Source organism: Dendropsophus ebraccatus, chromosome 1, assembly GCF_027789765.1.
Source record: "Dendropsophus ebraccatus isolate aDenEbr1 chromosome 1, aDenEbr1.pat, whole genome shotgun sequence".
NCBI classification, from domain to species: Eukaryota; Metazoa; Chordata; class Amphibia; order Anura; family Hylidae; genus Dendropsophus; species Dendropsophus ebraccatus.
In genome coordinates this window covers 55,673,625-55,701,427 of record NC_091454.1, presented here as the reverse complement: position 1 = coordinate 55,701,427, position 27,803 = coordinate 55,673,625, and the positions used below count along the sequence as shown (strand labels likewise).

At 45.1% G+C, this 27,803-nt stretch overlaps 1 protein-coding gene across 4 annotated transcripts; it reads right to left on the bottom strand.

Annotated features, from left to right (window-relative positions):
* Nucleotides 1–418: 418 nt before the first annotated feature.
* On the bottom strand, nucleotides 419–27,542 carry FAM193B (family with sequence similarity 193 member B). Of its 4 annotated transcripts, none has more exons than XM_069971185.1 (10): nucleotides 27,262–27,542; nucleotides 16,660–16,902; nucleotides 15,060–15,300; nucleotides 12,891–13,073; nucleotides 11,138–11,504; nucleotides 10,537–10,732; nucleotides 9,692–9,919; nucleotides 8,237–9,113; nucleotides 5,382–5,457; nucleotides 419–1,958 (listed from the first exon to the last, which is right to left on the bottom strand). In XM_069971185.1, the coding sequence occupies exons 1-10, from the start codon at nucleotides 27,364–27,366 to the stop codon at nucleotides 1,862–1,864; spliced, it is 2,613 nt and encodes an 870-aa protein (XP_069827286.1). In that variant the 5' UTR covers nucleotides 27,367–27,542; the 3' UTR covers nucleotides 419–1,861. The 4 variants fall into 4 exon arrangements, with proteins under 4 accessions (XP_069827286.1, XP_069827279.1, XP_069827295.1 ...); XM_069971178.1 differs by having other exon boundaries at nucleotides 27,223–27,541; XM_069971194.1 differs by having other exon boundaries at nucleotides 15,165–15,300; nucleotides 27,223–27,541.
* Nucleotides 27,543–27,803: the final 261 nt, after the last annotated feature.

The window sequence follows — 27,803 nt, the reverse complement described above, 5'->3', positions numbered from 1 at the left end:
AAGTACATCTTTTTGTGCCATTTGTAATACCTTATTGGAATTGTATCTATAATATAGTGCCCTAAAAAATCCCAAATGTTATGGCACAATATCCACTTTTATAAGCTGTACTTTGATAATGACATTCACAAACTCAAAGACTAGAAGTTAAAGAGGAGCAAATCTACAGAAGGAACGAAGCAAAGCGATTCATTCCTATCGGGATTCTGCTCACCAGGCTGCAGGCTTTGAAGTCTGCTCTGCTCCCTGCCGCTCCTCCCTAGGTGCTGGGAGAAGTTGGATCCAGACCTGGGAAATGTCTCCTTCTGATACATAAGTATGGGATGGTAAGAACAACACGGATACTCGTACATTACACGCTCAATAGAAAGAATTGTCGGGATAAAGGAAACAAAGACCAAACTCACTTTTACCTGTGTCCAAATGTCATTTAATCTTTCTGAATGAAAGATTTTCACAGTATAAAAAACGTAACATAAAAAAATAAAAACAAAAGAAAAATAACACAGCAAAGCCAATATACACTTGGCGAACAGAACATTAATAAAATCCAATATCGAATCCAGAGGACCAGCTTATCCACAAGGTCAAAGTCCTACGGTTTATTCGAGCATAGCACCAGCTGTCAGGTAGAAATAATGTGAAAGAAAAAAAAAAAAAAAATACATCATTTCTGTTTCTATTGAAGCCAGATACATTATTTTGGTTGGTAGAAAGAGATGCAAGGGGAATACACATAGCAAAGGATGAGGGACTATTAAAAGGGTGCTCTAGTTAAAAGTACCTCCCATTACACCCTTCTGAAGGTGTCACACAAGATGCTAAGTGAAGAAATAGGAGTGATGCAAGTGCTTGATAAAGAGGTGTGGGAACATAAACCACACAACTGTGGCTTCTGATCATTCTATTATTTTATACTTTACTGTATAAAAAAGAAAACAGGATAGGACAGTTCTCGTCTAGTAATCCATCTAGTTTGCAGTTTCCATCACCAGTTGACTGCAATAATTGCATATTACTGAATAATTATTTTAATAGTAAGACCAGGTTTTATGACCTCTGAAGTAGTCAGGACTCACAAAGGATGGGAAGAGTCTATTCAACTTAGCACTGCAGTCCTGGTTTCCAGGGAGAGCAATGATCAGATAAATCTATTAGGTAACAGTTCCCAGAACATTGAAGTGTATCATCTGAATGAAAGGATGGTGTAAAATAGGAGATCACATGCGGTTAATGGGCATGTGCACATACACATTTATTTACAGAATGGAAACCAAGTCAATGAGTTAAAAACAAAAATGTTAAGAAGTGAATTAAAGATGTAACTGTTATATTAGCTCCAATAAGAATTTGTAGCTATTAATTCCTTGGCTGTATTCTTGGTTGACCAGAAAAACAGAATTTAAGAACTTGAAAAAGAACTTTGAAATCACACTTTATAATCGGTCAGTCTTTACAAAGGTACATATTATTAGATTATTATTATTGCCTAGGTTGACCTACATGTTAGAATTCTGGAAACTGAAAAAGACCCAAGAGTAAAAGATATCAGAAAAGAAAGTGGTTAAAGACATGGCAAATAAAGGGGGTGTTCTTCCTAGCAGAAGAGGCAGTTCATTCATCCCTACACTGGAAAAACAATGAGACATGGATTTCAACAGTGTGGGCCAGGGAGAATGCACTGGAAATGAGCCTTGCCAACTTTCTTATTAAAAAAAGAAAAGGAGGATATATTATTAAAATCCCTCAAAGATTTGTGACAGTGCAAAAAGAGAATAGCGGGGAACTAGAGGTCAGTTGTACGGGATAGAAGGTGTATTGGTGAATTAGAGAAGAAGGAAAACGTTGGAAAGTGCAGGCATCACTGTGCCACATTGGAAGTGGTTTTCTTCAGGCTAAAATTGGTCCAATTGACAGCCACTTTCTGGCGTGTTTGTTTGGCAGAGTCCAGACAGAACCTAAAAAGGAAACAAGAATTCATGAGAATCTTTTTGTTTAAGCACATGTAAAGGTTCTGGTGTTGTCTTTGCTAATCCTATCTTGAAGTAATTAAAAGGGTAGTGTGGTGTAAGGCATTATTTCACTAAATAACACACATTACAAAGTTATACAACATTGTAATAAGTGTTATTTAAGTGAATGGCCCCCTTCCCCATGTCCCCCACCACCACACTAGACCCTGAAGTGTGTTGCCAATTGCGGGTCAGCAGCCGATGACACGCTGGATGGGGGCCGGCATGAGGGAGGGCTAGAGCGGTCCGGCCGGACTCCTGAAAATGACATGATCGTCGCAAGATGGCGTCCGGGGTCGACAGTGATTCCGTAAGTATACAGCATCACACTTCCGGGTCGGGGGGGGGGGGGGCGTTTGGGGAACATGATGAAGGGGGCCAATCACTTAAATAACACACATTACAATGTTGTATAACTTTGTAATTTGTGTTATTTAGAGAAATAATGCTTTACACCACATTACCCCTTTAAACCCTCTCCCAAGTAGGGAAGTATGCAGGGTGTTCAGGGGCTAAAACCTTTCAATAGGCAGTGGGTGTCAGCTGGTAACGGACACCCAACATCACTGACCATCACGGGAGATCACTCAGACACTATTTAACTTCTCAAATGTCACAGTGATTGGAACCCAGCGATTGCATTGCAGAGGTGCCAATCAGTTGTCATGGCAGCCAGGGAACAACTAAAGATCTACTTAGCTGCCACTTAAAAGTACTATTGCAGACATGACAGTACACTTTAATTCACTGTATAAGAAATTGAACAATTGCTGGTACAAGTCACAAATACATCCCCCTCCACACACACACACACAAAAAAACTACTATTTGTCAGCCAGCAGAGGGGAACATAGTAAACAATCACTACTTATCACTCCCTGTGCCCGTGAAGCGCCATGTCACAGGCTCTGGGGTTCCAATGTTGCCACAATTAGGAGGATTGCCCCATCAGCCAATCAGTGACTGCGGCGGTTTCCCGCCGCAGTCACTGACTGGCTGAGAGGGCAGTCCATGAACTGTCCATGTGACGGTGCAACCGAAGATGATCCCGGAGCCCGACAGGGGGTCCCAGAGTGGTGAGGCAAAACTACAAAGGCATGGGGAGTGGTAAGTAGTCATTGTTAATTACGTCTCCTGCCGGCTGAAGTTTTTTTTTTTTTTCAACCGGCAGGCTTTTCCTTTAATTACTTCGATTTTAAAGTAGTCTGTAAATTGATATTTTAATATGCTGCTGGGGGCGCGCAGGGAACATAAAAATGTATCCTTCCCCATTCTGCTCCTCCGGCGCTGCTGGTTTCACAAGGCTTGCATGGACATGCCATGTGAACAGGATATGCAGCTTGGCACAGGCAGCATATATCTCTCAATGCGGTCTATGCTGAGTGGGCATTTCCTGTCCACACCACACATCAGCAAAAGCCTGAAGAAGGTGGTGGTGGTGGAGACTGGACAATCGGAAATGTGGTGGGAGAGTAAGACAATAGAGTTAACATGTTTATTATTTCCCCTGCAGCCCCAGCAACATATTAAAATAAAAAATGCCCAGGCAACCCCTTTAAGTGTGAAGATTGTTAGTCCTTACAATAAAAAGTTAAAGAATACAGCAAGAAATAATGCTTGTAAGGATAAAGATCACACACCACTGATTTGCTGCAGACATTTATTCTATTTGGGACTTAAATAAATTCTTACGAATAGATAAAAGGAATGTACTTTCCGTTTTAGAAGTTTCTGAACTTAACAAATATGCATGTGTATTCACCTTTAGGCTATGTTCACACTGCGTATATTTCAGTCAGTATATTTCAGTCAGTATTGCAACCAAAACCAGTAGTGGATTAAAAACACAGAAAGGATCTGTTCACACAATGTTGAAATTGAGTGGATGGCCGCCATATAACATTAAATAACTGCCATTATTTCAATATAACAGCCGTTGTTCTAAAATAACAGCAAATATTTGCCATTATATGGCGGCCATCCACTCAATTTCAACATTGTGTGAACAGAGCCTTTCTGTGTTTTTAATCCACTCCTGGTTTTGGTTGCAATACTGACTGAAATATACTGACTGAAATATACATATACTGACTGAAATATACGTAGTGTGAACGCAGCCTAAAGGAGAATTCTGGGCTGGGGTGATTTTTGTGCTGGGGAGTGGGAGGATGAAAGCCGTAACCTGCTCTCGCCTCCCCCACTCCAGCGCTGGTGCTGGTATCCTGCGGCTCTGGTCCCAGACGTTTCTGGGTCTGAATGGGAACCTGGGACGTGATGTGTCAGGCCTGCACAGCCAGTCAGCACTCTGCCACCCCACCCTGGAGTTCTCTTTTAATGCAAAACTAACAACAGGTTAGAAGAATCTCATCTGCCATTATGCTCCTGTAGGGCAGGAGATGCTGAGGAAGAAGGCAGCTTTTTTACGGCTCCCAGTCCACCCATCTTCATGAATATTTATCCAGACTTCTGCAATCATGAGTGCCCTAAGTGGCATCACAGCAGAGCACTGCCTCATTATTCATGAAAAGGAGCAAACAAGCCAATCAGTGCCCCGCGGGCTGTAATACCGTCCCCAATGCACCTAACAACCTATTTAACATAATAAAGCAGGAAAACAATGCTGAGAATGAAGTTAAGAAACCTGCCTTCTTCCTCAGCATCGCCTGATCTATGGACACATAACAGCAGGTTAGATTCTTCTAACTTGCTGTTAAAGGGGTAGTGCGGCGGTAAAAAATTATTCACAGAATAACACACATTACAAAGTTATACAACTTTGTAATGTATGTTATGTCTGTAAATGGCCCCCTTCCCCGTGTCCCCCCACCCCCACCCGTGTACCCGGAAGTGTGGTGCGCTATACTCGCCTATCACATGCCGACACCTGTCTCCGATCTTCATTCAGTGACGTCTTCTTCAGCTGGCCGGCGAACAGCTCCATCTGTTCCGAATGCCGGCCGCACTCTGCAGCGTCATCAGCCGCTTAGCCGCGATTGGCTGGGCATAACTGTGCTCAGCCAATCGCGGCTGAGCACAGTTGTGACGCACCGGAGGGGGGACGGGCGGCAGCGACTCGGCCGCCCGAAGATGACGTTTGGCACAAAATGGCGGACGGCCCTTGACACGGATCAAGTAATGTATAATGCACCAACACTTCCGGGTACACGGGTGGGGTGGGGTGGGTGGGTCACGGGGCTATTCACAGACATAACATACATTACAAAGTTGTATAACTTTGTAATGTGTGTTATTCTGTGAATAATTTTTTAGCGCCGCACTACCCCTTTCATTTTCCCATAAATAAATGGCATTGATGGAGTTTTTGTATAATCATATGTGCCTTTCTTTAACTTAAATAACCATCCTCACCTTTTAAAATACTCTACTTCTCTGTCAATTTCATCCATTTCCATGCTGTCTAAATCTTTTGGAAGGAACACATCATCTAATAGAAGACAGAATAGTAATAGGTTAGGATTCATTCATGCGGATTTTTCCAAAGCATTTTTCTATTTTCAAACCTGGCTAACACCACATAACACTTATGTCTCCCGTGCCACCACACCAGTTTTATGCAGTTCCATCCCCACTGTGCAGCTGCTTCCAGGTTAGTGATGTGGTAGCCCCCCAAACCAGTTAGTGGGGGGACACTGCTGCAGCTTCTGAGTGGCTGAGCGGGCCAGCAGAATCATGATTCAAAACTAAGAAGCAGCATAATACCAGCAGTGCCAGGGAGGTGAGTGTATGTTATTCTTTTTAAACCCCCCTCTTTGGGCATAGACAAAGAAAAACTCTCCTGCCCAGCCAACCACTTTAAGTTACACGATTTTCCCCACGTTTTAGTGCATAAGGCTGGGTTCACACTGCGTTTTTGCAATCCGATTTTTTTCATCCTTTTTTTGCAAAAAACAAATGGAAAAAACGGATGCATTTGTGTGAATTCGTTTTGATCCGTTTTTCCATTGACTTCCACTGTAAAAAAAAAAGGATCAAAACGGATCCGTTTTTTTGACGGACGCAAAAACGTAGCTGACACTATTTTTGTGCCCGTAAAAAAAAAAAAAAAAAAGGATCCATTTTGACCCATTTTTCTTACAATGGAAGTCAATGGAAAAACGGATGCACACAAATGCATCCGTTTTTTTCATCCGTTTTTCTCAAAAAACGGATGAAAAAAAACAGATTGCAAAAAGGCAGTGTGAACCCAGCCTAACTGTTACGGTTGATGTTTAGGATAGGTCTACATGGAGATTCCTGGTCACTCAACTCCATCACTCATACAAGGGAATGGGGTCATGCTGCATCTTACAAGTGACTATGACCCTACAGTAACAAAACAAAAAAATCCATCCAGGATAGATTTCTGCATCTGCAGGGTCACAGTCGCTTGTGAGCCCACTGTGGTCCCATTGTGAGTGATGAAGTTGAATGACAAGCAATGCAAAACAGTGGTTGCTGGTTGTGCAAGTGAGAATCGCTGTGCAGCCCCAGCCTTATGGGTAAAAAATTACACACCTAGAGCAAGCACCATATCTAAAAATAAAATAAAACCATGTTCATGGTTTAAAAGGAAAATAATATTTTTCCTTACATCAATAGGAATCTCTAGTATGGTATGCACTGTAAAAAAAAAAAGACTTGAAATATCATGTAGGATCCTGGCCATAAAGAAGCAGTTCAAAAAAAATTTTGTGCCCCCCCGCCGCTAGGCACTTGCGCTTATACTCACCACAGCTGATTGGTGTCCCGCAGTGCGGCTTCTTTTCGGTCCCGCGGCGCCGTTCAAATCCGCAAAAGCTTTACAATGCATTATCTATAGGAGTGCATGACTTCCGCCGTTCATTCACAGGAGACAGAAGAGAGGTCACAGCAGCGGATGACGTGAGTGAGCTCCGAATTTGAACGCCGCCGCAGGACTGTATACGTGTATACGTGCCAGCGCCTAGCAGGGGGGCCAATAAAATTTTGTTTTGTGAACTGCTTCTTTAAAAACCAGCTACACCATATAAACAGTATATTTACAGTCAATGAGTGTATACAACCCATATATTCAATGAGATATTAAACTCAAAACAAACAAACAAAAAAAAAAAAAAAATCAAGATTCCCTCCCTGTCCTCTGCCAGACTGCCATAATCCTGTCTTACTCTTGACATGTCTACTGACCAGCACTGGCATAATGTACAGAACATACTAAAACTGGCATCCTTGCTGCAGACTGGTTGTAGTTACTTCCTATGGTGTCTGCTTAGTGGCAAAATCAGACAGTTGAACCACATATAATAGTTTAAAGCGACTCTGTACCCACAATCTGAACCCCCCAAACCGCTTGTACCATGAGATAGCGGCTTTTAATCCAAGATCTGTCCTGGCAGGTGATGCAGCTTTTGTCCTAAAAAACAACTTTTAAACTTGGAGCCCTGTGTCAAATTGGCGTGGCCTTGAGTGTGTGTGCCTTGCTCTGCCTCTCTGTCCCTCCTCCACACATTCCTCATCATTAGGAATGCCCTGGGCAGTATTTTTCCTATTCATCACTTGTGTGAACATTGCACATGGGCCTTAATGATCCAGCACATGTGCAGTGTTCAGACAGGTGATGAATAGGAAAAACCCTGCTCAGGGCATTCCTAATAATGAGGAGGGACGGAGATGTGATGCAAGGCTTGGGCACACACACTCTAAGCCACGCCAATTTGACACAGGGCTGTAAGTTTAAAAGTTGTTTTAAGGACAATAACTGCATCAGCTTCCGAACGGACCCAGGACAGATATTGTATAAAAGCAGCTATCTGACGGTACAAGGGGTTTGGGGGGCAAAGGGTTGGGGTCAGATTGTGGTTTCAGAGTCGCTTTAAATCTGGGGACAGAAGGTCTAGGTCAATGATATATCAATTACTACACTTAAGTGTAGTGATAAGACTCCACTGCTTCTTTGCACAAAGCCAGAGGCATCATGGGACATGCAGACAGACCTAGCAAACATCATCAGTGAGGAAATAGGAATCAAGATGGCTAAAAACTTATGAATACCACATCAACTAATATAGGTATACACATGGCATACCAAAAAAGTCTCGCTTGTAATAATATTCTATAATAGCAGCCTATGCTGTACTATATAAGAGAAAAACAAATTCAAAATAGATAAAGCCAGACTAGTTGAAAAAAAATAAAAGTAAACATCAGATCATGAAAAAAAAAAAAAAAAAATTACTACAACGCACCAACAGAGATACCGGGTTTATCTGTCTTGTTCCTGCTTTTCCTGGATTTGCTTTTATTACCATTGCTGGATTTTATATCAGTCCTCTCAGATCCTGGTTCACGCTTATCTTTTTCAGGCCTAAAATTAACACAATTCACAGTGTCTGGTCCTTGTCTTGAAACGTCCTCTGTTTTTTCAAGTAAGGGCCTCTGCTGGGCTTTTGTTCCTTGTGCAGGTGTCTTGGCCAGTAAACCCTCTCCATTCTGAGGCTCACACTTTCGTGTTTGGAGGCTTTGTTTTTTGCTCTTCTTCACACGACTTCCAGTTACAGACTGCCCTTGAAGTCTCAGATTTTCTGAGCTGGATAGAACCTTGTCTGGGGCAGACCCAGTATTTGTGTCCGGACCTTGTCCCGATTCTGAGTTCTTTTGAGACTGAACCCAGATCATGCGGGAAAGATTCGGTACAGCACTCAACCTCTTAACAACACCATTTTCTGCAGATTGTGAAGGGTTGACATTTTCTTCTGTCTGTTTTGCTTCTTGGCCCTTTGAGACACTGAGTGTAAGAGGTGTAAGATCTAGATCAATCTCTTGGAGATCAGAAGAACCATTAATGTGTGAAAGCAGGTTTTTCTGCTCCAGCACAGCAGCTTTTTTGGGGAAGTCATTGACATCAAGGTTCAGATCATAGACACTAAAGCTCGCTCTAATAGAGTCTTTGATGGTATTTTTTATCTCTTCAAGCCGACTGGTCAGGAAGCTGTTCACCCTTTCTAGCTCCAACTGAGGCCACTGGAGTAGCTTTTCCCCAGAAGACGGAGATCCTGCTTCTTCAGCATTTGAACAATAAGCATCTGATGATTTCTGGCACTCAGCCTCCTGAAGAGCCTTTTCCTGAGGGAAAGGGGGGGGGGAATAAAAAAAAAAAAAAAAAGGTCACGATTAATAAATACATTTTTTTAACCACCATTAAAACTGGAATAACCCTCCTGAAAATGTCACTTTTTTGTGTAGATTTTTAATATCAACTCAAGTAAAAAGTCTATTTTAATCCCTAGTGACATAACCAATTTTAACTCAAGTCATAAATTTTTTATTCATTCTTTTGTAACTGTACAAGACTGTATTTTGCAGGACAGGTTGTTGTTTAGGGTGATCTTAGGGGCTCAATAACAGCATTATTACTGGCTGGGGTGGATTACCACTGTGGCAAATGATGGGCTGCGCAGGTATTTCCTGAATGCAGTGAGCTGTGTGGATCAGGCAGATGAATATATACTATTTTTTTTCCAGACATGCTTTACAGTAGCCCCACAGACGTAGGAAACAACTGACTGGGGCTAAACCATTGACTTCTGAAGGCAAAGACGGGAAAGAATCTGAAAAGAGTTAAATCCTCAAACTTATAAAAAAGGGAACACGCCCTAACTGTGCACTTGTAATTCAGTGACAATTCTCCTTAAGCCTTTTACCTTTTTCTTCAGCTTATGTCGTGCTCTCTTGGCTGCTTTGTTGCTGCTAGTGCTCTTAGGTTCGGTGCTGTTAATAAAGTCGAGGAGTTCGTTTACATCACGATGGTCCACAGCCTGCTCCCCCGGAGAATATTTTTTCTGCGGTACCTCTTCTTTTCTCTTGGTCAGTCGTGATCGAAGTTTCTCACGCATTTCTGGGTAATTTCGACTAGTTGGGGCTGGAGGAGGCTTAAATGACAGGAAGAAATTTAAATATATATTATTTTCAGTTTGTCTATATAGACACCCTTGTGCGATGATATATATAATTCAATATTATAGTTGGTTTATTGTGTTATGGAAGGGGAAGGCCATAGGCAAATTTTAAGTTTTCCCTGTGTACCACTTCAATAAGTTTATAAATGAAATACTAAACATATTGATTGTATACCTCTTGTGAATTTTGTAATACACCATGTTTGCTCTAGCCACTACTGCCAGCCTCCTTCTTAAATGTTGGACCCCAACTTATTATAGAGGATAACTTCACGAGATGGGAATAACCCTTTAAATTTCTATACCCTTTCCTTTAAATGTTTCTTAGTTTAAAGTGAATCTGTCAGCTGCATTTCACATTCCAACCTGCTGACACTGTTAGGGTAACCTATGCATAGGGGACAGCTTCATTAAATCAGAATACCCCTTTAATATTTACCAACATGGAGCTTTTCTAAAAATCTATAGAGAGAAGCACCTCAGATCTTATTAGCTGCATATTATATAAAAATTCAGTCATTACTGAGGAGAAGAGAGGTACAATGGTGTTTTTTTTACACAGACAATTATCTAATGTATATATTACTTACTGTGTTGTGGCCAAAAAACTCGCAGTAGCAGCAGTCACAGAACTTGCCGTCTCTCTGGTTTGTGGAGGAAGATGTACACGAGCTGCGTTCTGAGCTACTATCTTCATCTTCGCCCAGTCCCTCATCTGTTTCACAAGGTTGTGTGGCCAAGCAGTTTGACACATTAGAAAATTTGTGTCCTCTGCACGTTGAATCCCTACAACGTTAGGGTTAAATTAGGAAATAAAGCAAGACAGATATGCCCCCACACACACACACCAGCTAAGGAAATGTTCACATTTGCATTGTGGCATCCAATAAGACTAACCCACAATGGTTCTTCTGAATCAGTCATACACTGATGTGTCTGACCCGCTGATGGAAAGAATAGTGCCTTCATATATGCCGGAATCTGCATATGTGAACATAGCCTTAATAATACAATAAGACCAGACTGAAGTAAAAATTTATTGACAGTACATAAGCAGTGCATGTAGGATTAGTCACTTATCACCAAAGTGAGAATAGGGAAAATTATTTCATTAAATGAAAAATAAAAATTTCAGAAAAACAGAAGAGTATTTGCAAAGTCAATTATTTAGTGTACAAATCGCCTATATACCTGTTAGTGGCCCCCGGGGTGTTTCCTCCTTGAAGTGCATTTGTTCCACTGCAATGCCCATTGCAGGGATGGCTACAGGTTGAGAGTGGTGGTGGAGGTGGATTGACTTTCAGGAGGGATGGGCTAGACCCTGTTAAATGACTACCTCTGTGAGCTCCGGAAGTGGTGCAGACAGTGGCTTTAGATGGTGCAGAGTGAGTGGAGAGGCTTGTTGCTGAGAAAGGGGCTGAAGAGTTACTCGAAGAAAGGTGAGGAGGCGGAGGACTGTGAGGAGATGTCAGCTGCTGTGATGAGAGTCCCGTTGGGCTGTTTGGTGGTGCACTAGGGTCAGAATGGCGATGGAGCTCTGAAGAATGATACGCTTCACCTGTAAAGACAAAGTCTGTAAAATGTATCTTTGCCAGGAAGGTTCTGTATACTGTAGCATTTGGATAGTTAGACCCAAGGTGGTGACTGTACCCTCTCTCAAGCCATAATACTTCCTTTCACCCCCAGCACAAGACACAATTATGGGGTGCTGAGCAGTTGAGATGGGAGCCTAGCAAATGGCGTACTGGTAAAGTGCTCAGATCACTATACACTCCATTACAATAGTATTGTAATGTACTGTACAAGTGATCACTTATTCAAGTACCTTAAAGTGACACAGTCATCCCCTTTTTGCATTCTGACTTCTCTACACAGGTGTAAAGGGTAAATTTAGCAGCTTTTATACCTTATTTTATATCATACGCCATTGTGCTTGTTCAAGTAAAAAGTGATATTTTATCAACTGCAGATTGTGCTAAGTGGGCGGGGCTTTGCGGCACCATCTAAGACATCGGCACATAGGCCCCACCGCCTCGACGCCCATTGGTATGGGGCGACCTAGAGGGGTGGGGCCTAGACCTTTAGACCATGCCTGTTCCAATGGTCGGTGTGGGGGCAGGCCCTTTGTGCCTATGACGTCATGGAGGGGCGGGGCCAGCGGTCGTGCTGTGGTATAGTGACAGTGTCACTTTAAGGTAACTGTGGTATATGTTTTATCAAATGAAAAAAGCAGACATAATTGACCACATTTATAAATGTCAGAAACGCATAATAATATTATTATTAATATTATTATTATTATTACCACACCTCCCAAATAAAATGCTACAGCACGCCACAAAAATCTAAATATTAGGGTTCGGAATACAATGCAAAGAAAATAAGAATTATATGTTTGGTATCCAATCATAATGACCCAATGAGTTAAGTTAACAAGCAGATTGTAGTTTTATTTTTTAATATATGGAAAAGGAAAGGTGCCATCAAAAAGTTCAACTTGCCCCACAAGCCCTCATAGAGCTATAGAAACAGAAAATAAAAGTTGCAGGTCTTAGGCTGCATTCCCACGTTCCGTGATCCTGACGGATCACGGACGTGGAATGCATGTACCGGAGTCCCCCGTGCCCGGACAGCATCTGTAATTAGATGCTGGGAGCGGGGGAGACTGTATTCATAAGCGCCGCGCTGTAATGAATCAGCCGCGCGGTGCTGTTACTACAGCGCGGCGCTTATGAATACAGTCTCCCCCGCTCCCAGCATCTAATTACAGATGCTGTCCGGGCACGGGGGACTCCGGTACATGCATTCCACGTCCGTGATCCGTCAGGATCACGGAACGTGGGAATGCAGCCTTAGAAGGCAAAGGGGGAAAACTGAAACTTCACTACCAAGAAACACTGCAGCAGCGTGTACCCAACACAACCAAAAACCCCTCCATGCTCACCTGGGGATAATGGCCTGTGACACATAGTTTTAAACTGCTTCGGAGATTTACAGAAGTTAAGTGAGGTAGGGAGTGTTCCTGTACTGGCTCCAGAGGGACTATATGGACACACCTTCAAACCAGAGAGCTTTGAAGTCTTGCTGGCATGTTCTGGCGATACTGACAGTCCACTGCTTTTTTCCCCTAAAGCATACAATAAATGACTATTTAATTTTTCTGAATCTTTGCATTTACCATATTACTCACAGGAGAATATGAAAATGTCAAGCTGGTTTTTGAAGGCACCAAATGCTGACATTTAATAGCAGAATCACGCTTTTCAAATTTAGCAAATGTAGCCATGTCTAACTCTTGTAAATGTAATTCATAAGTATCAAAAATATTTTTGGTTTTAAAAGGGGTACTCCAGGCAAAATGTATATTGTAAAATTTTACTACAAAAGGAAAGTCAGACAAATCACTAATATACACTATTTATGGAAAATGCACACAAAGTGATATTTCCCTCAATTTAGATCAGGCAGGCTCAATTTCTCTTAAAAAAAAAAAAAAAAGTATAAAATAAGAATAGACGTCTATGTAGAAGTCTGTATAGTTGAATCAGTGCCCTCTCTCTTCATCCCTCCCTCCCTTCCTGTGCTGCCCTGTGCTTGCAATGTCCCCCTCCCTCCATCCCATCCTGCTGCCCGTCTCCCTCCCAGCCATGCTGCTTGCTCCTAATACACCTGCCGCCCGGTCCCGTGCAGGAGGGTGATCGCTCCTCATCTGCTGCACCTCCTTCCAAGCAGCTGCCCGTGCCCTCACTGAGCCATCCTCTCTGAGCCCTTGCAGCTCTATGCCCCGCTGCTTCCCAGTGCTCACCCCGCCGCTCGGTCCTGGCGAGGTGAGCGCTCCTGCACCTCCTCCTGTCCTCTCTGTCCTACTTCCAAACAGCTGTCCTCCTCCTGTCCTTTCTATGCACCTGCGGCTCCGTGCCCCGCTGCACCTCAGCGCTCACCCCGCTGCTTGGTCCTGTTTGGGGTGAGCGCTCCTGCACCTCCTCCTGTCCTCTCTGAGCCCCTGTGGCTCCATGCCCGGCTGTGCCTCAGCGCTCACCCCGCCGCTCGGTCCCAGCGGGGTGAGTGCTCCTGCACAGGACAGAGCAGCGGGGTGAGCACTGGGAAGCAGCGGGGCACGGAGCCGCAAGGGCTCAGAGAGGATGGGCGTCAGTGAGGGCCTGGGCAGCTGCTTGGAAGGAGGTGCAGCAGGGTGAGTAGCAGATAGGGAGCACTCACCCTCCTGCATGGGACCGGGCGGAAGTTGTATTAGGAACAAGCAGCATGGCCGGTGGGGAGGCAGGCAGCGGGATGGGATGGAGGGAGGGGGACATTGCAAGCACTGGGCAGCACAGGAAGGGAGGGACGGAGAAAGATGGGCACTGATTCAACTACACAGACATCTATTCTTATTCTATACGTCTACATGCACCCCCTACTGTACCCTGCATACACTTGAGACGCGAGCATGCTCGAGGTTCGCTCATCTCGAGATTCGTCAGGTTTTTTGTTTCTTTTAGAGGAATTGAGCATGTCTGATCTATTAAATTGAGGGAAATAGCACTTTATGTGCATTTCCCATAAAAAGTGTATATTAGTGATTTGTCTAACTTTCATTATGTAGTAAAATATAAAAAAATACATTTTGCCCGAAGTAGCCCTTTAATGGATTATCCAGCCGTGGAAAACTGATGGTCTGTCCTCAGAATAAGCCATCACTATTAGATTAGCTAGGGTGTCGGTAGTCATACTCCCTCCGATCAGCTGTTTGTAGCACTTGCGAGGGCACCACAGTCAATGTTTACCAGCACTCACACCTGCATTGCTGTACTTTTAGTGATGATAGAAGGTACTGCAGTAATGTCCCATTAAAACGAATAGGGAAACGCTGTAGTACCTTGCTAAGCAGCTACTAATAGCTTATCAGTAAGGGCGCTGGGAGTCTTCCACCAATCTCCATCATTAATTTTATAGGGCTTTAATATAATTTCACAGTAAAGATTTCCAAAACTAGGCTCTTCTTAAGCACATATAAAAAGAAAATGTTACATTTACTTTTTTTTACAATACCTGTAAGATGTTTATGCTAACAGCAAGCATATGGGTCATTGGTAATGTGTTTATTTGTACTTACCTGCAGATCCAGCTCCAGGGATTCCATTGGAGTGCTGCGAGTTCCAAAGTCCTGACAGCTTGTGAGCAGACAGAAAGGAACTAGGGTCCCAGTCCCCAGAGTTACCTTGGCAAGAAGATGAAGACGAAGAGGAGGAGGAAGATGAAGATGTAGAGGAAGATGAGGAGGATGACGAGGAGGAAGAGGAGTGTGAACCACCACCACAGGTTTGGGACTTGCAGGATGTGTGCGACAAGGACACCTGCAATAGGAGCATACAGAACAGTGGTACAATATGTAAAAATTGAAAAGGAAAATGGTATTAACATTACTGTACAGTACAATAACACAAAACACAATTGTTGTAATTGAGCAGCAGCATAGACACCTAGGGGTCATATTACTCATAGGGATAATCTGCCGAATAAATTATGACTCTGTGTAATAAAGACAATGATCAGCCGATGGAACCGATCATTGGCTGATCGTGTCTTTCAATTTATAAATTTTTATCATTTTACACTTAAGGCAAGAGCTGCAGGGACTTGCTAACGATATATATACAGCCCTTGCTGCACGATTATTGAGCTGTAGAATAAGCTTAGTAAGTGAGCACCCATCTAGCAGATTGGCACTGGCTTATCTGGCATATCGAGCCATGTAATAGTGCACTAGTGCACAGGGCTTTGTCTGCTTTTACAGCAATAACTGGAATGTGTGGCATATATCTGTACTGATGGAGCTAAACTACATTGTTAAAGTAAAGCCAAAAGGAAGAACTATAGCACTGGATATATAACTGGAGATACACATTAATTTTGTACTGCACCCTTTTACACCTATGGGTCACTAGGAGATTGCATTACTGAAGCAAAAGAGTCTGGGTAAGGGTAGCTTCACACATACCAGATCGCAGCGGATTCCACACTGCAAGTTAAATTCGCTGTGATTCCCGGATTTTTTATTCTGCTGCGAGTAATAAAGCCCCTTCCCACTCAACCCGGCAGCTGCTAAGCTAATACATTACCTGGCCGTGCTCCAGCTTGCTTCTCAGGCTCTCAGCTCCCTGGCGTCCCGCTCAGCCAATCAGTGCGCTGCTCTGCCACAGCCAATGATTGGCTGAGCGGGATTTCAGGGAGACGGGAGCCTGAGGAGCAGTCAGGAGTGCGGCCAGGTAATGTATTAAGATAATACAGCTGCCAAACAAAAAAATACTCGAAGACGGTAATGTGCAGAATGGAGTTCGTGCACATTACCGTCTCAGCGTGTTCCATCTCCATGGATACCCAACCTTTTGGCCACTGAATGGATTTCACCACTGATAGCGGTGGCCAGCTTCCTGACAAGTACACGTTAAAGGGGTTTTCTGGGAGAAATTCATACTAAGCCATGGTACCAGGGCTGCGGAAGACATGTCAGTAATGTACCACTGGAATTAGCCACTCTCCAAAAAGCCTATGCTGACCATTAATTTTCTATGGGGACTGATGTCATCGGATGTTATGAAAACGCTAACAGTGGTGTAGAGTGGATCTACAGCAGGGGAGCGGGATAGGTAAGTATACATTACTGTCATGTCCCCCACAGCCCTGGCTAAGTATGAATTTTTCCTGAGCCTTACCGCTAATGGTTGCTCTGGGACTGCCTGTCTTTCTTCTTCTTCTACACTCTTCCGGCAACTCTGGCAAATCCACAGTGGCATTTCACCCAGCAGGTTCTGTGCTAAAGACGGCATAAACGAGGCAGGAATTTCGTCCACTGGCGACAGTAGCCCATTGTGCTGGGCTGAACCCAGCCAATCTTTCTTCTCTCGATGACACAACAGGCAGCACGTTTGTACAAATTCACTTGAAGATGGCAATACCTAAAAAAGAAAAGCATATCTCAGTTACTAAAAAGATGCAGAACAAGAAGAGCAGAAGAAACATGAGGGGAATTTAATAAGCCTATTTTTTATTTGGGTGACAGCTCCACATGCAAGTATGCTTTGGCTTGGAATTAGCATTTACATACTGCAACTATTTTTTTTAAAAGCACTGAAAATTTTTGCATAATGGGACTTTAACTTCAAGCACACTTAGTGAACAGGGAAATTCATGCTCTTGTTACCCTAATAGGCACAGAAAGCATAGATAAGCATATACTTCCCAAGCTGCAGAACCATTCCCATTATAAGGCCCCACTCAGATCACACCTACACTGCCAATAAACATTGGGATAGTGGCTAAAATGTACTCCAGTGTATACTGTGCTATGGCCATTGATTTTCAGAAACCAAGTGTAGTCTATTAGTGACAGTTTGTGGTACTTAAAAACATGATGTGAACAGAGCTCAACAATATTCAAAAACCTCTTACCAAAGGTAGGAGGACCCTCTAAGTTAGTGGGTTTGTCTAGTTTTGCCACATCCATCACCAACAGCATAAATCAAGCACATCACTATACGTTCTCCATAGACAGACAACAGCAGTAAAATGATTTGTTCACTTTCAATATGTTAATGTCATAAGATGCAACCTCAATAAAAGGCTGCTTGTGTCACAGCTGATCCAATAAACAGCTAGTTTAGTTATTAAGGAATGTCTAGAAACACTTACAGCTAAGCCGCACAGTCACTCACACATCAGTAAATGGCTGCAGTGCTTAAAGGGATAGTGTCACTTTTTTTTTTCTTTTTCCTTTAAATGTAATTATAAAAAATAAGTGGTTTGGTATTTTTTTATTTTTATTTTGCCTGTAGTATCAATGTTTTATAACCTTGTGATGCTGGCCACAGGGGGCTGCCATGTTGAATAGCATTTGTGTATGGTGTCTTTGCACGACACTTACACAGATGCTGTACGGCACACACATAACATTGAAGTGAACGGGACGGAGTCCGTCCCGTTTACTTACATTGTGCTTCATGAGCTGTGTGCTAGGCATATTCGAAGGCATGCGTAGTACACAGCTGGGGGAGGGCGATGGCACCATTTTAGAGGAGCCTGCTCCTGGAAGTACTGTGAAAAGTACTGAGAGTGGCTGAAAGTTACTTGAACTGTGGTTTCCAGCTTGCTTGCTGTTACGGCCGCGGCGGCGTCCCGCGTTCCGGGCCGCCGCCGCGACCGCTACCTGCCCTATGCAGCAGCCGGTGTCCATAGTCGGGGACCCGGCGCTGCTGTCACCTCGGCCCCGGGGGGCGCCTCACCTCTCCACGCTCCTGTCTCCCGCTGTGCCGGCCGGCGCGCGCGTCCCCGCCTCCTAGGGCGCGCGCGCGCCGGCTGTCTCAGATTTAAAGGGGCAGTGCGCTCCTAATTGGTAGTTGCACCCAATCACTCCCCTATAAATCCCAGCATGCCCTGTCCTTAGTGTTGGAGCCTCTACATGCTTCCCATAGCGTTTGGCCCAGCTCCCTGTTGTTCCTGTGTCCTGTCCGTTACCTGGTCCCAAGTCCCTGTTCCTGAGTCCTGTCCGTTACCTGGTCCCAAGTCCCTGTTCCTGGTTCCCGTTTCCCTGTCACTCCACCTGTTCCCGTGTCCAGCCTGTCACGTGCTCTCTCATCTGCAGACTATTGCCTGTGCCATCTCCTGCCACGCCTCGCCTGCCGACACCAGCAACCAAGCCAGGGGTAGCGACCTGGGGGTCGCCTGCCGCAGCAAGTCCATCCCGCCTTGCGGCGGGCTCTGGTGAAAACCAGCGGCCCCTTAGACTCCGCTCCCTGGTGAGGTTTGTGCCATCGCTGGTGCCGGTCCAGTGGATCCACTACTCCGGGCGTTACACTTGCTGCTGCTTCTTCACCATAAGTCCCTGGTTTTATGGTCCTTCTCTGTACTAACTCCCTGAACTTGTTGCTTGTCTGTGTGCCGCTGCTGCCTCGGTCTGTGTTCTCCCTGCTCCCCCCGTCTGTATGCCGCTGCTGTCCCCGATCTGTATATCGTTGCTCCCCCCGTCTGTATGCCGCTGCCCTCCCTGATCTGTATGCCTGCCGCTGCTCTCCCCGATCTGTATGCAGCTTCTCCCTCCTGTATGCCGCTTCTCCCTCCTGTCTGTATGCCGCTTCTCCCTCCCTCCTGTCTGTATGCCGCTTCTCCCATCTGTCTGTATGGCGCTTCTCCCATCTGTCTGTATGGCGCTTCTCCCATCTGTCTGTATGGCGCTTCTCCCATCTGTCTGTATGGCGCTTCTCCCTCCCTCCTGTCTGTATGCCGCTTCTCCCTCCCTCCTGTATGCCGCTCTCCCTCCTGTCTGTATGCCGCTTCTCCCATTTGTATGTATGGCGCTTCTCCCTCCCTCCTGTCTGTATGCCGCTTCTCCCTCCTGTCTGTATGCCGCTTCTCCCTCCTGTCTGTATGCCGCTTCTCCCTCCTGTCTGTATGCCGCTTCTCCCTCCTGTCTGTATGCCGCTTCTCCCATCTGTCTGTATGGCGCTTCTCCCTCCCTCCTGTATGCCGCTCTCCCTCCCTCCTGTATGCCGCTCTCCCTCCTGTCTGTATGCCGCTTCTCCCATTTGTATGTATGGCGCTTCTCCCTCCCTCCTGTCTGTATGCCGCTTCTCCCTCCTGTCTGTATGCCGCTTCTCCCATCTGTCTGTATGGCGCTTCTCCCTCCCTCCTGTCTGTATGCCGCTTCTCCCTCCCTCCTGTATGCCGCTCTCCCTCCTGTCTGTATGCCGCTTCTCCCATTTGTATGTATGGCGCTTCTCCCTCCCTCCTGTCTGTATGCCGCTTCTCCCTCCTGTCTGTATGCCGCTTCTCCCTCCTGTCTGTATGCCGCTTCTCCCTCCTGTATGCCGCTTCTCCCTCCTGTCTGTATGCCGCTTCTCCCTCCTGTCTGTATGCCGCTTCTCCCTCCTGTCTGTATGCCGCTTCTCCCTCCTGTCTGTATGCCGCTTCTCCCTCCTGTCTGTATGCCGCTTCTCCCTCCTGTCTGTATGCCGCTTCTCCCATCTGTCTGTATGCCGCTTCTCCCATCTGTCTGTATGGCGCTTCTCCCATCTGTCTGTATGGCGCTTCTCCCTCCCTCCTGTCTGTATGCCGCTTCTCCCTCCCTCCTGTATGCCGCTCTCCCTCCTGTCTGTATGCCGCTTCTCCCATTTGTATGTATGGCGCTTCTCCCTCCCTCCTGTCTGTATGCCGCTTCTCCCTCCTGTCTGTATGCCGCTTCTCCCTCCTGTCTGTATGCCGCTTCTCCCTCCTGTCTGTATGCCGCTTCTCCCTCCTGTCTGTATGCCGCTTCTCCCTCCTGTATGCCGCTTCTCCCTCCTGTATGCCGCTTCTCCCTCCTGTCTGTATGCCGCTTCTCCCTCCTGTCTGTATGCCGCTTCTCCCTCCTGTCTGTATGCCGCTTCTGCCTCCTGTCTGTATGCCGCTTCTCCCATCTGTCTGTATGGCGCTTCTCCCTCCCTCCTGTCTGTATGCCGCTTCTCCCTCCCTCCTGTATGCCGCTCTCCCTCCTGTCTGTATGCCGCTTCTCCCATTTGTATGTATGGCGCTTCTCCCTCCCTCCTGTATGCCGCTTCTCCCTCCCTCCTGTATGGTGCTTCTCCCTCCTGTCTGTATGGCGCTTCTCCCTCCCTCCTGTATGCCGCTTCTCCCTCCCTCCTGTATGCCGCTTCTCCCTCCCTCCTGTATGCCGCTTCTCCCTCCCTCCTGTATGCCGCTTCTCCCTCCCTCCTGTATGGCGCTTCTCCCTCCCTCCTGTATGCCGCTTCTCCCTCCCTCCTGTATGCCGCTTCTCCCATCTGTCTGTATGCCGCTTCTCCCTCCCTCTTGTATGCCGCTTCTCCCTCCTTTCTATATACTGCTGCTGTCCCCTGCCCCTCTTGCTATGTGCCCCTGCTCTCCTCCATATATGTGCTGCTGCCCCCTCAGTGGGAGTCTTATACAGTACAGTGTTCTGTGTTATTACCTGAGCTCCTCCTGCAGCTGTAAATCGTCGGATCCCCAGTGCAGCCACTGCCCGATCAGAGCACTCACTTTGGCTCAGCTCCCTGCCCTGTACTCAGCTTATGTGACTGACCCCACAATAACTGAGTACAGGGCAGGGAACTGAGTGTCCTGATCGGGCAGTTGCTGCACTGGGGATCCGACAATCTACAGCTGCAGGAGGAGCTCAGGTAATAACACAGCTCTCTTATGTCCATAGCGAAGCAATTTGTTGTAAATTACAAGTTGTAATGATTAACTGTAACTCCTATCATTGGAGCTGATGATGTGTTTGGTGGATTCCCCTATAGTTATATAATCACTGTGGAGGATATTGCATGTGTATGCTGGGAGTTATTGTCGGGTCCAAGCCAGATAAGGTACCAGTACATACATGTATTATCCCCCACAGTGATTATATAGGAATAAACCAAACAATCAGCTCCCAGGACAGAAGTTACTGTTATCCAGAACTATTGGCAACTATTTGTTACACTGCAATAGATACATCTGTACAGACAGGAATATTGTAACCAATCAGTGACTGCAGCAAAGGAGTTACAGTTGCTTATTACAGCCAGCAACTCTTGTCTCACTGAGGTGGCTGCATTTGGCAGAGCAAAGTGTCTCTCCTACTCTTTTTTAATTGGTACAATTAGCCCCCATATACACCAGAGAGCAATAGCCGGTACTCTCCTGTGTGTGTGTGTGTGTGTGTAAATAAATAAATATATTATATATATATATATATATATATATATATATATATATATATATATATATATATATATATATATATACACACACACACACACAGATATAGATACATACAGGAGATAGATAGATATATATATATACACACACACATACATGCAAGAGCCATATATATATATACACACACATAGTTCCACAATGGAGTGCATTTTTTTCACTGAAGGACGTGCTATAGGTCTCTTTGTGTGTGTGTATATATATATATATATATATATATATATATATATATATATATATATATATATATATATACCTTCTCTACCTGTGCTATGTGTGACACTGCGGTGTATTATGAAGGGCTTTATATATATATATATATATATATATATATATATATATAATGAGCCCTTCATAATACACCGCAGTGTCACACATAGCACAGGTAGAGAAGGTATATATATATATATATATATATATATATATATATATATATATATATATATACTCTACCTGTGAGACACGTCTGTTGTATGTGTACTTCTGTGCAGACAACAACAAAATGGCGCTGCCCAGCAGTACACATAATATCACCTTTCCCCTCTTTGTTCCTTTGTGAAAAGAGGAGGGAGGTGATGATGTCACAGCAGTTGAGCAGAGACTGCCTCTTTTTTCAGCACAGCCGTATATCAGGTAACTTTTACCAGCAGTTTTTCTGCTGGAGCTCCCCCTAGGGGCCATTACTGGGAAATATGGAAAATTAGATAGTTATTTTTTCATATTTCCTTACATGTAAAAAAAAAAAAAAAAAACACTTACAAATTAACAAAAAAACCAAATTCAATTTTATCATTTTTATTTTTTTTTTTTTTACTTTGTGACACATTCCCTTTAAGCTGCACTCACACGTTCGTAGATTTTGCGGACCTACAGACGGTGAATGCATGCAATGGATTGTTTCCCCATCAGACATGATGTGTTAATATTATGCAGGCAGCGGGGAAACTCTTTAAATCGCCACGGCACTGTAGTGACAGAGCTGCCCGACTCTCTCACTACACATTTGTGAATGAAGCCTTACTACCCAGGTCCAGGATGCCTCCAAAAGGAAAGTCCAAACAAACACTGTTTGTTCCAAGCATCATGAATAGGGCTTCCATTGGAAGTCTGTTGGAATTTTGATGTGTGTGTAGTAATTATTATTGGAGGCCTTTCTTAAAGTGGGTTACCTTCTCCTAAGGTCATCCCCATCTATGACACTTTTGGGAGGATTAAAGTGTACCTGTCGTTATAAAAGGAAAAAAACTTTTAACATGTCAAAAGTTTTGATCGGTCCAGTACGAGTGCTCAGAGCTTTACCCATCGGAAGATAGAGCGGGGAGAGGACCTCAGCGTGTCCTCTCCCCGCTCTGAAAAAGAAAAGAAAAAAAAAAAGGTGTGATTCTTTTTTTAAATTCAGAGCAAAGAGTGGACACGCTGAATCCCTTCTTCTCCCAATCAATACGGGACTGAGCACTCTGACCAGGACCACTCAAAACTTTTGACACGTCAAAAGTTTTTTTTATAATGACTGGTAACTTTAAGGCTCTTTTACACTTGTTGATAGAAACTCTCATTAGGGCGATAATTAGGCGCCCCATGTACAGCGGTCAGTGATCAGCCATGGAGCGGAAAAACACCCAATGCTCGACTGATCACAACTCTTATGCAGGCCTAAAAAAAGATGATTACCGTCCGAGTGTAAATAGGAGATGAGTGGCCGATAGCAATGTATTTAAATGGCCGCACAAACGATACAGGGATCATTCATATGGTCCGGCTGCTCGGTTAATTGTGCTGTGAAAGGCATTGCAAGAAAGTGCCGATCTTGCTCAATCATCGCTCATTTGTGGCTGTGGACGGCCTAGGATTGCCAAGTGTAAAAGCTGCTGACTGCAACCCAGGCATCCTTACAGGCCCACATGTATCTGTATGGATACAAGTCCAAGTAGCCATATTTCTATCACAGAATTTGGCAGAAAAACGTTCCAAATGATGAATATGAGCGTGTCTATATCCTTTACGTGGAGCTATTCTAATGCTAGAGTCACACATGGCGGATCTGGAAAACTACCACTGACAGGGTACCTGTGCAGTCACTTCTGTAGCTGGAAGATCGGATAACTATGTATATCACCATAACTGTGATAAGATTTTACTGGTATCCAGCATACTGGGTACCTAATATAATAATAGAGAGCGCAATGTAATAAAAGGCTTTTTTCACACGCTTTACAAACAATGGCCGTTCCCTGTGAATGATCATTAATGCCGCCCGTAGGTAGCGTTAAACAACGTCTGTTCGCGTGGAATGGATGTTGTTTATACCAGAGTGTGAACATAGTCTATGTGTTATACAGAGGACATGTACACAATATGTGTATAGGAGGAGTGATACCCAGAGGACATGTACATAATATGTGTATAGGAGGAGTGATACCCAGGGGCCATGCATACAGTCTGTGTGTGTGTCTTATACAGGGGCCATGCATACAGTCTGTGTGTGTGTGTGTGTGTGTGTGTGTGTGTGTGTGTCTTATACAGTGGCCATGCATACAGTCTGTGTGTGTGTGTGTGTCTTATACAGTGGCCATGCATACAGTCTGTGTGTGTGTGTGTGTGTGTCTTACACAGTGGCCATGCATACAGTCTGTGTGTGTGTGTCTTACACAGTGGCCATGCATACAGTCTGTGTGTGTGTGTGTGTCTTACACAGTGGCCATGCATACAGTCTGTGTGTGTGTGTGTGTGTGTGTGTGTGTCTTACACAGTGGCCATGCATACAGTCTGTGTGTGTGTGTGTGTGTGTGTGTGTGTCTTACACAGTGGCCATGCATACAGTCTGTGTGTGTGTGTGTGTGTGTGTGTCTTACACAGTGGCCATGCATACAGTCTGTGTGTGTGTGTGTGTGTGTGTGTGTGTGTGTGTGTGTGTGTGTGTGTGTGTGTGTGTGTGTGTGTGTGTGTGTCTTACACAGTGGCCATGCATACAGTCTGTGTGTGTGTGTGTGTCTTATACAGTGGCCATGCATACAGTCTGTGTGTGTGTGTCTTATACAGTGGCCATGCATACAGTCTGTGTGTGTGTGTCTTATACAGTGGCCATGCATACAGTCTGTGTGTGTGTGTGTGTGTGTGTGTGTGTCTTACACAGTGGCCATGCATACAGTCTGTGTGTGTGTGTGTCTTACACAGTGGCCATGCATACAGTCTGTGTGTGTGTCTTACACAGGGGCCATGCATACAGTCTGTGTGTGTGTCTTACACAGGGGCCATGCATACAGTATGTGTGTGTGTCTTACACAGGGGCCATGCATACAGTGTATGTGTGTGTCTTACACAGGGGTCATGCATACAGTGTGTGTGTGTGTGTGTGTGTGTGTGTGTGTGTCTTACACAGGGGCCATGCATACAGTCTGTGTCTTATACAGGGGCCATGCATACAGTCTATGTGTGTTATACAGGGGCCATGCATACAGTCTATGTGTGTTATACAGGGGCCATGCATACAGTCTATGTGTGTTATACAGGGGCCATGCATACAGTCTATGTGTGTTATACAGGGGCCATGCATACAGTCTGTGTGTGTTATACAGGGGCCATGCATACAGTCTGTGTGTGTTATACAGGGGCCATGCATACAGTCTATGTGTGTTATACAGGGGCCATGCATACAGTATGTGTTATACAGGGGCCATGCATACAGTCTGTGTGTTATACAGGGGCCATGCATACAGTCTGTGTGTTATACAGGGGCCATGCATACAGTCTGTGTGTTATACAGGGGCCATGCATACAGTCTGTGTGTTATACAGGGGCCATGCATACAGTCTGTGTGTTATACAGGGGCCATGCATACAGTCTGTGTGTTATACAGGGGCCATGCATACAGTCTGTGTGTTATACAGGGGCCATGCATACAGTATGTGTTATACAGGGGCCATGCATACAGTATGTGTTATACAGGGGCCATGCATACAGTATGTGTTATACAGGGGCCATGCATACAGTATGTGTTATACAGGGGCCATGCATACAGTATGTGTTATACAGGGGCCATGCATACAGTATGTGTTATACAGGGGCCATGCATACAGTATGTGTTATACAGGGGCCATGCATACAGTATGTGTGTGTTACCCAGGGGCCATGCATACAGTCTGTGTTACCCAGGGGCCATGCATACAGTATGTGTTATACAGGGGCCATGCATACAGTATGTGTTATACAGGGGCCATGCATACAGTCTGTGTGTTACCCAGGGGCCATGCATACAGTCTGTGTTACCCAGGGGCCATGCATACAGTATGTGTTATACAGGGGCCATGCATACAGTATGTGTTATACAGGGGCCATGCATACAGTCTGTGTGTTACCCAGGGGCCATGCATACAGTCTGTGTGTTACCCAGGGGCCATGCATACAGTATGTGTTACCCAGGGGCCATGCATACAGTATGTGTTACCCAGGGGCCATGCATACAGTATGTGTTATACAGGGGCCATGCATACAGTATGTGTTATACAGGGGCCATGCATACAGTATGTGTTATACAGGGGCCATGCATACAGTATGTGTTATACAGGGGCCATGCATACAGTATGTGTTATACAGGGGCCATGCATACAGTATGTGTTATACAGGGGCCATGCATACAGTATGTGTTATACAGGGGCCATGCATACAGTATGTGTTATACAGGGGCCATGCATACAGTATGTGTTATACAGGGGCCATGCATACAGTATGTGTTATACAGGGGCCATGCATACAGTATGTGTTATACAGGGGCCATGCATACAGTATGTGTTATACAGGGGCCATGCATACAGTATGTGTTATACAGGGGCCATGCATACAGTATGTGTTATACAGGGGCCATGCATACAGTATGTGTTATACAGGGGCCATGCATACAGTATGTGTTATACAGGGGCCATGCATACAGTATGTGTTATACAGGGGCCATGCATACAGTATGTGTTATACAGGGGCCATGCATACAGTATGTGTTATACAGGGGCCATGCATACAGTATGTGTTATACAGGGGCCATGCATACAGTATGTGTTATACAGGGGCCATGCATACAGTATGTGTTATACAGGGGCCATGCATACAGTATGTGTTATACAGGGGCCATGCATACAGTATGTGTTATACAGGGGCCATGCATACAGTATGTGTTATACAGGGGCCATGCATACAGTATGTGTGTGTTACCCAGGGGCCATGCATACAGTCTGTGTGTTACCCAGGGGCCATGCATACAGTCTGTGTGTTACCCAGGGGCCATGCATACAGTCTGTGTGTTACCCAGGGGCCATGCATACAGTATGTGTGTTATACAGGGGCCATGCATACAGTATGTGTGTGTGTGTGTTATACAGGGGCCATGCATACAGTCTGTGTGTTACCCAGGGGCCATGCATACAGTATGTGTACAGTCTGTGTGTTACCCAGGGGCCATGTACAGAGTCAGCAGAGTGTTATACAGAGGACATGCAGCAGCACAGTGCCGGGCCCATTACCTGCCCCCCTTTGCCCATCTCGTCGAGGCTCTCCCTCACATCTGTCTCTGCTCCATCAGAAGAGGGGGACCCCTTCCCCGGCCTCTGCTGCCCCGGCGCTCGCTCCCTCCTCAGGCTTCCTTGCTTGTTCCGCCTCCTGGTCATGGCTGCTTTCTTCCTACGGCCTCCTGAACTTACACGGCTCGTTCCGACGCCAAATTTATTTTCCAAAGACAATAATCCAGACCTATACCCCTTGGACAGGACAACAGGCAATATGGCGGCTTGCTGGGAACCATTACCACGCCCCTTGCCAACAGGGTAAAGGTTATAGCGCAGCTGGCATCTAGCGTGAACCTGATGCTACGGCCGCCATTTTTGTTCAGGGCAAACGCTCGACGACGCACTGCGGAGTCCAAAGTTAAAAAAAAAAAGCTACGCCATGTTTAGTGTGGGCAGACTTCAGCTTATGTGCAAGCAGACGGGTAAACGTGGGTGCTAGTAATAAATACAGTACAGATGGGCGGGTTATAAGTAGTAGGTCAGCCTAATACTGAAGCAGGTGGACGTGGGAGACTGGAGGGGGCATAGAACTAAAGAGT